Below are 9,179 nucleotides of genomic sequence, written 5' to 3'. Positions count from 1 at the left end.
CATTCAACGATATACTGCACTTCAAGACCCATATATGCACAATGCCCGACGATTGACTTGATAGAGCACCAGTGGAAATTGAAACAAGCTTAAGAAACTTAAGTTCATTTAGTGTGTTTGTTTTATTTGGTGTGTTTATTTAATTTTATTTGGTGTGTTTTTTAAGTTCATTTAGTGAGTTTTTTTTATAATATTTATTTAGTGTGTTTGTAATTTTATTTGGTATGTTTATTTAATTTTATTTGGTGTGTTTATGTCCTTTGAATAAAGATTCTCTTAGTTTAAATAAATTACCAAATTAAATAAATATAAAGTACTAAATTTAATAAATTGGAAACAACATAAGGTACTTTATTCAATAAATAAGAAATTACAACCCAAAGTGATTGGAAAATTATGGGCTCTGATTAAAAAACAAATTCCCTAGTCCCTCGTGAATGAAAAATCATAACCTAACCAATTGGTGGTGCTAGGATCATCTCCTCTTGTGGGGCTAGGACCATTTCCTCTTGCTCTCGCTTCTCTTGCACACCTACTTCGCACCACGTTCACTTTCTCCGAATTCCAAAAATATTTAGAATTTGAAGACATCGCCTATATAGGCTGCTTCATAATGTCACAATCTTGTTGAGCCCTTCTTTCTTCTTTAAGCTCTTCCTTTTCTTGCCTAAGTAGCTCTCTTTCTCTCTCATTAGCTTGAAATAATCTCTCAACAGTTGCAGCTTTTGCCTCTTCTCTAACCTTATTAGCCTCAAATTTAGCTGTTTCCCGCGCCAAAGTCAATTCACCTTAGCGAGTAAGTTCTTCCATATATTTTGCATAATCATTCTTGGAAGCACTCCCTTTTCTCTTTGAAGCGTTCTTACCTTGAGGCCTAATTGGATAACGGGTCGACCCCAACGCTTGTTCAGGGGGCGTTTCCGGCATTTACTCTGTGTCGGTTTCATGAACGCGCGAGGCATGATTAGGCGTAGAGTGTAGAGGGGTGTTGTTCATGACAACTTATGGATCGACATGCACAACTCTAAATTTAGGACAATCTTTGACAATATTCCAACATTCCCACAGGGTGAATGATTTGTTTTTGTTTTTGGTTTTGGCATTATACCAAGCTTGTGCTTGAAGTGTCTACATAATGCGGGAGAAATAATTATAATCAAAGTAGCTAATGTAAATTTGGGTATAGTACAAACAAATAAATAATATATTGCTACCTGATCCGCTAAATTTTCCCCACTTCGAAGATTACTACTAGCTTGTGCCCAAGACATCTCTCCAAAGACTAAACGATTGGCTGAGTATTCTCCAACGATTGGACATCAATTTTTTGGTTCTTTTCCCACCAATTTTCTCAAGATAATTGGTATGAATAAGACTCCAAAGTTCTCGCAACTGCATCTCATTACCCGTAATTGGATCATGAGTAACTTCAACCCAGCTAAAACACAACGTAACATCTTTAATAAGTGTCCAATTCGTACTTGCATCATTAGTCATTTTGTTGGAAACCAATTGGATTGAAACTATGAGAGAAAGATTAGAATGTGATTGAAAGTATTTGAGAAAATATGAAATTGTGGTGTAAGGTAGAAGATAATGAGAAAGTATTTACAGAAAAGTAAAATCAACTTTTTTTTTATTTTAAAATTTTTTTTGGATTTTTTATTAATTTTTTATTAACATAATTAATTTATGCCGTTGGATTAAAAAAAAATTGAAATCCAACCCACACAACAATAACTTTTTAGAAATTTTTAATGTGAATTTTTTTTTAAATTTATAAAGGCGAATAACGTGGACCGTTGATCTTGAATCCAACGGCTGATATTGTGCCACGTGTCTAGCCGTTTGCGAAAGGTTTGAATTTTTTTTTTACCATTGGAAATCCAACGGTCCAGATAAGGTATCTGTTGAAATTCAACGAACGACGTCGCACCACGTGCCCCACAACGGTAACATTTCAAAACTTTACGTTGTGGACCCCATCGCTTGAAAAGTTATTGTGGATGCGCCCCCACGTGCACGTTTTATGCACGCACCTGACGCAAAATTAATTAAATCGTGGCTAATATCACCCTGACATCAGCGTGGCATCACCTGGCCCTCAAGCTTTTGAGGCCACCAATTCGAGCTGGGCCTCTCACTTGGGCCCCCTTGCCCAATCACCCGCATGGGCTGGAGAAGATAGCTAGGGCTATTGGGTCATCAAAGTTGCCGGTCCATCGGGCTCCAGTTTCTGCTGGAGTTGCTTTTATTTGATGAGAATGTGAGATTAAACCGATTAAATTCGAAAAGAAAAAAAATAAAATAAATCCAATTATTTTAAAAGGGAATCGCGCAATACTTTACCCGTTAACACGTGTACCCACTTTTTTAAAATAATAATAAAATAAAATAAAAAAAGAGAAAAAAAGGAAGATTCGTGGATATTTATATTTTTTTAAATGGTCAATTTGACTAAACCCGCGGATAAGCCTTGTTTCACATTTGTCTTTGAACTTTTACTTTGCTTTGCGAGACATTTGGAACATCTTCAACCCAAACTTTGAATGCATGGTGGAGGCTCTAACGTTACGTTTTGACAGCAAATGTTTGTCTAGCCGATTTTTTAAAGTTGATGTGGAATTGATATCAAGCTGCTAGCGTCAAATGCTTTCTTTTGATTTTTTAAACAATTTCCACCACTTTCAAAGCAACTTATTCATTCTTCACTAAACAATACTTAGCTACTTAAAAATAAGTAAGAATTCATACTCAAAATTTTTCAAAATTGTTCGTTATCAATATATAAAATTTCATGTTTATAATTAAAACCGTTCATATTATAAATCACCCTATAAAGATCGCTTTTGTCAAAAATTAATTAAAACTAAGGTCGCCTCATCAAATTGTTTAAAAACAAATGAACAGTATTGGTAAAAGCATTACGAACCGTCTATATATTTGCTACAATAGATTGACTAAACGACCTTAGTTTTAATTTTTTTTTTGCAGAGAAGATCTTTACAGTGTGATTCATAATATAAACGGCTCTTATTATAAGTTCAAAGCTCTATGATTAAAACATTAAGAGTTTTGAGTAAGAGTTCCTACTCATCTTTGATTAGCTAAGTAATGATCTTTATCATTGGTTTGACTAAGTTTCACCAAAAAAATAATATTTTATATTTATGTATGGGTCCCACTTAAACAAAAAATTCAAAAATCTTCTTCGGAAAATGAAAACTCAAAAGATGTTATTTAAATATTTTTCACCACTTTCAATTTGACCAAACCGGAAAAAGATCCTCACTGGATTCTTTTTCTAGAGATCTGGAGGATCTTGTAATCGTATCCGTTTTTTGTACATTGTGTACTATTTATATTTAATTTTAAATTTTAAATGATTTCGGACTGCATGATGTACGATAAACTAACACGATCATAGAAACCTCTTAATCCCCAGGAAAAAGAAGGGATCCGACTAAACCCACCTATAAGCCTTGTATCACTTTTGTCTTTGAACTTCTACTTTGTTTTGCAAGCTACTTAAAACATCTCCAACCGAGGCTTTGATTTTACAATAGATGCTCCAACATTATGTTTTGACAGCAGATGTTTCTCTAACCGATTTGTTAAGGTTGATGGGAATTTGATATCAAGCTGCTACCGTCAAATGCTTTGTTTTGATTTTTCAGATAGTTTCCACCACTTTCAAAGCAACTTACTTATTTTTCATTGGTTTGACTGAGTCCCACCAAAAAGTAATGTTTTATATAATATGTATGGAAAAGGAATTTCCGGGTCCTTTCCACCAAATTCATTAAATCAAAGAATTCAAACTCTTGAAATTTGATCTAACACCTAAAAAAAAAGAGCACTTTTAAAAATTATAATAACTTTAACTGTTGAATCAAATTTTAAACATTCAGATTTATTTATTAGATGAATTTGTTGGAAGAAATCCGAAAAAAATCTTTTTTCAAATGTATGCGTCCCACTTGGACCAAAAAAATCAAGAATCTTTATTGGCGAATGAAAACTTAAAAAGTATGTTATTTAAATATTTTCACCACTTTCAGAACAACTTATTTATTTTTCATTGGCCTAAGTTTCCCCGAAAAGTAAATATAACATATTTTATTTATACCTATTGGTCCCACTCGAACAAAAAAAAAAAAAATTAAAAAACTAACATCTTCATTGGGGAACGAAAACTCAGCCACCAAATACAAATTAGATAATATCTTTTGACATTTTACACAAACATTTTGCACAAACATGGGAAATAAAGTTTCAAAGTTCCTATTTGGAGAATCCACAGAAATTGGTATTTACAAATTAATGATGACCAGCTCCCATCACCTGTTCTAAGGGAGTGAGTATAAAGTCTCTATCTGGATTCCCTACTAATAATCTTAACTCCGCGGAAAAATCGATCCTCTCCCCGACTATGAACCCGCCGTGTTAGCTCCAAGTCCTCAACTCGACACCAGCTTCCACATCCCGCTCAGTTGATTCACCGGTGAAGCTTATGCAACTTCATCGGAGGCACACCAAGCAATGGAAAATCTCCGCTGGAGCTGCGCATTGGCATTCCCGAAGAAAAGGGCTTCTTCCAAATGGAACGTGAGATAAAATTTGGTTCCATATCTTCCGATTTCAGAGGTTTTGGGACTTCCGCTCCATGGTTCCTTTAAACGCTTATGGCTGGAGACTGTGAACTAGGGATGCAATTCGGGACAAGGATGAAGAATGATGCAAAGCCACCTCTCAATTAGAAGTGTGTGGAGAGATCGATATATGCAATTTATCCTGCAATGGTGCACATGCAAAATGCCAAGATATCTACTTAGTGGTCATATATAAAAAATTCTCAGGCTCTAGTTTCCATTGAAATTTAGTTTTCCAAACTTCATTGACCTATGGTTGTTGAATTGAAAACTTACTATTAGGTTTACGATTGAAAAGGTCTGACGGGTGAATTTCTTACAAACGGATGCTCAAGTAGGTCACTAGCTGATAGTCTCTCCATAGGGTTCCTACGGAAGCACCATTGGAGGAAGTCCTTTCCCTCTGCAGACAATGCTTCTGGTATATCCGGGATGGTGTTTAGAACCTTAAACATAGCCTGAGGCTGGCAGAAGGAAGACAACATGATGTTAAAAACTTATAAAGCAATAAAGCCATTCTCGAACCGCATGTTGTCGGATTTTTACTGTACACATGAAACTAGGGGTAGTTGACAATATTCTGAAAAAATCCAAAGCTATGACGAATAAAACATAACAAGTTTCAACATGAACTTACTCCTGTAAAGTCACTCCACGGAGGTTTTCCATTGAACATCTCAATGACGGTACAACCCAAGCTCCATATATCGACAGCCAAAGCAAGATCAGGATCAGCATTGTTCTGCATTGCAGCCCTTATGACCTGCACGAAACAAACCAAGCAAATATAATCGATATACAGTGTTTACAGGCCATCTACGATTTTGTATATAATGATGTTGTGCTTACCTCAGGAGCCATCCAGTATGGACTGCCCTTCAAAGAAAGATTGTACGACTGCCCATTGAGCTGAATACAAAAAGTAAGTTAAATATGAAACCCCAAAAGTACTGCAGGGAGTGCTCAGAGTCATGAATTGGATTGTTCAAAAATTGATTTGTCAAGCTTATGTCAGGAGCCATAGCAAACTGAAGGTGTTTACAATTTATTACTCACAAGTTTTGCCATCCCAAAATCGGCAAGTTTAACAACGCCTGATGCATCAACAAGCAAATTTGCACCCTTTATATCCCTAGAACAAACATCGAAACATCGTCAATAAAGCAAAGTAAGCTCCGAAGGAATACAACATGATCAGCAAATAACCTTTCTTTAGAATAATCATTGGAACATCATTAATAAGGCAAAGAAAGCTTGGAAGGAATGCAACAGTGATTCTCCAAATGTTTTACCCATTTTAACCGGCTGGAAAAATATTAAGAATCTCTACAGTATATCCAAATATTCTCTTTGAAGAAAAACATTTTTCCTAAGGTTCTTCTTGTCTCATCATTTGTTGAGCCGAGGCAATTTGTGAAGTAACAAGCTCCTTTTAACAGATAAGTGATGTCACAATCTGTTATATAAATCTGCTACCAAGCGTTATTATCACCTGTGAACTGTCTTCATGCTGTGCAAAAAAGCCAACCCAGAGAGGATATGGCGAGTAAAATTGCGAACTACAGATTCTGTCATAACTCCAATATGGTCTTGGACATATTTATTAATTGATCCAGGATGAACATATTCCAAATATATGTAGAAGTGATCATCAGTCTGCATATGCATAAACAATACTTCCCAATTTAGCAAAACTTGCAAAGATTAGATTTTAATAAACTTTCACATGTAAGAAAGATACTCACCATCTCACTACCATAATACTGCACAATATTTGGATGCTTTAGAGTGCGGAGGACTTTGATTTCCTGCAACAGGTAGCTAGTAAGAACAGAATGGGAAACATTAAAAGCTACCCCAGAATGTCCAGTAGCATAGTTGAGCACAACTGATATGTAATTCATACGCGAAGAGATGTACTATGAAGGGTTTTGACCTTCTATCCTACAGAAAATATCGACCAACTCATTCCTTCCTATGATCGATACATGCAGACACAGTGCAAGTACATGCAAAACTTTCCCTAAATCCGCAGATTTGGTTGGTCCAGAGAAATCTAAAGGTAGACAACAATAAGCTACAACTGCTCTATGAATTGAAACTGGTAAAGGACTCCAGAAAAGGACCTGCTCCAATTGCCTTATACATTCAGCAGCTTTAGGATCATCAGGAATGACATCAACTTCCTTCATTGCACATAAGGCCCCGGTTTCACTGTCATATAATCAGAAAATCTTAAAAGAGCTAAATTCAAAAGAACAAAACAAAATAATGATCATTGCAGAATAAAGTCAAGAGAAAGTAGCACAAAGCTTCCGGGGACTAGCATACCGATTGGTTGCGAGATAAACACTACCAAAGGTGCCGCGCCCAATAAGTTTTCCCTTCTGCCATTGACCTTTCATTGATGATGTGGATAGAGCTTCTGCATTGTACTGCATGACAGACTGCTGTGGTGGAGGCGGCAGAGGCAAAGGGTGGGCACTGACTTGGCTAATACTTTCAGTCCTCTCTAAAGAATGCAAAGGAAATGCATTTCCATTTGAAATTTTCTGGTTGAAGCGTGGACTTCGAGATGTGGGAGAATGGCTGGGGCTATGAGCAGGTCTATTTGGTGATAATCTTGGAGGAAAGGCGTCCTGATTTTGTTCGTGGGGATCCCCAAAAGAAGAAAAAAAATCCGCCGTGGGATTTGATCTCCTGGGACTAACTGCAGGACTTGAAAAGGGACTTGTTGGAGCACTCCTGCTGGTGTTGCAAGCTTCATATTCGTGCGGCGTTCCCCTATGGCAGTTGCTTGAACAATTAACTGGTGAAGTGGGGGCAACAAGTATAGGATAACTATCGACCGTTTTCGATCTTTGGGGGCTAAAAGGATGGCTTGATACACCATTCACCAGAGCTTTCCTAGAAAGAATATTCAGACCAAAGTTGTTAAAGAAACCACCACCACTGTTAGCATCTTGGGAGAGTGCCCCTCGACGATTGTTCGAATAGGCACTCGCTGGTGCTGCTGATCCTCCCGAGGTTGTGGCAACTTGACTCGAATAAGAACTCGGCGCTGCAGATCCTGAGGTTGTGTGACTTTTGATCTTCCTGATAGTTCAAACAGTAAAAAACCACCCCAGTGCAGCATTTTAACAAACACATAGTAAGCACTTATCAAATACCCACAAACAAAAAAACTGATGAATTCTAAAGGCTTCTCTTTTACCTGCAGCCAAAGTACCCATCTTTAGCAAATTCGGGTTTCCGGGTCACGTGCGATTCAGGGAGCGGCAAGGGCTGCGGAGCAGCAGGCGCAGAAGACCAGTGGTTTGACTTGGACCTGCAACCCGGCGATCTTGACTTCTGGGTTGAATATTCCGGAGAAGTAGGCGAGGAGTAAGATTTTTCAGGGAGGGTAGAACCCAGGTCCTGGCTGTTGAGGTGGCGGAGCTTCCTCTGCCGGGTGAGCCGCCGTGGGCTCTGGTCGCAGCTGCCCCCACCACTGTCCTGTTTCAGAGCAGGAACAGAGGAAGTAGCAGAAGAAGAAGAAGAACCAGGGGAGGAGGAGGTTGTAGTTCTGCAGGGTTTGTGAAGAGGAAACGAAGAAGAATGCATTTGGGCTTTCGAGAAAAGCACTTGTAGCAGAAGCTTAAGCTAAAAGCCGTCGTCTTGAAGTATCAGAATATCTATATTTTTTTTTCTACATATGTGGAAGAGGAAGATGCTGCGTCGTTTCTCGCTCGCTTTGATCTGAATTTCCTTGAGAATTAAAATTCAAACATGTTGAATTTTATAAAAAAAAAAGTACTTGGAAAAAACAATAATCCTTCGAGTTTAAGACATAATCATGTGATTAGGAGATGACTAAATGGGAGACTTTTGCGGTTCGAGGTTGTCGTCGGTGGTGTTGGAGGGTTTGGGGAGTCCGATAAGAAGAAGAAGAAGAAGAAGACGACGACCCAACGAATGATGTGGGTGTGTTCACAATGTCAAGGCACGCGACGACCTTCTAGTTCTTCCATTTTTATTCACTTTAATTTAATTTAATTTAATTTAGATTAATTAATACTTGAAAGTACTGATGTTGTGCAGAGATTTTTTTAGTGCGATGGACACACGAAGTAGTACATCATGCATCATTATATAAATAGTAAAATATATATGTTAAAAAGTTAATAACTTAAAAACTAAAATTTTATATTATTTACATAAAAACACGTAGTATATCCTCACAATTAAAAATTTGTCCTGCATTTGAAGGTAAATGTTTTTAAATTTTAAGGAATAAAGATGGTGACGAAAGCTAAGATACGCCGTATGCGTACTGCAAGGCACAGTTGAGTTGAGTTCGAGGAGCTGACTCAGTCACTCAGCTGAGCTGAGGGAAGGAGGATGAGGACTTTGTCAATGGATATGTGAAAAACGACTTGGATTTGATCTTTTTGCGGTCCGGTTGATACCGTGTTACGCTGTTTTACTGTGTTCTTAGACGTTTTATATCTTTTGGGGGGAGAGGGAGACTTACATAGGAGAAATACT

The 9,179-nt window shown here is 37.5% G+C and overlaps 1 protein-coding gene across 1 annotated transcript; it reads right to left on the bottom strand.

Moving 5' to 3' along the window:
* Positions 1-4,162: 4,162 nt before the first annotated feature.
* Positions 4,163-8,447, bottom strand: LOC125479248 (mitogen-activated protein kinase kinase kinase 5-like). The gene is made up of 10 exons (XM_048588396.1): positions 7,867-8,447; positions 6,984-7,748; positions 6,779-6,866; positions 6,398-6,460; positions 6,145-6,308; positions 5,709-5,784; positions 5,502-5,561; positions 5,290-5,415; positions 4,929-5,116; positions 4,163-4,794 (listed from the first exon to the last, which is right to left on the bottom strand). The coding sequence occupies exons 1-9, from the start codon at positions 8,253-8,255 to the stop codon at positions 4,937-4,939; spliced, it is 1,911 nt and encodes a 636-aa protein (XP_048444353.1). The 5' UTR covers positions 8,256-8,447; the 3' UTR covers positions 4,163-4,794; positions 4,929-4,936.
* Positions 8,448-9,179: the final 732 nt, after the last annotated feature.

The sequence above is a fragment of a genome, unplaced genomic scaffold, assembly GCF_019419815.1.
Source record: "Pyrus x bretschneideri cultivar Hongxiangsu unplaced genomic scaffold, Pyrus_bretschneideri_v1 Contig28, whole genome shotgun sequence".
Lineage (NCBI taxonomy): Eukaryota > Viridiplantae > Streptophyta > Magnoliopsida > Rosales > Rosaceae > Pyrus > Pyrus x bretschneideri.
This window is presented reverse-complemented; position numbering and strand designations above follow the sequence as displayed.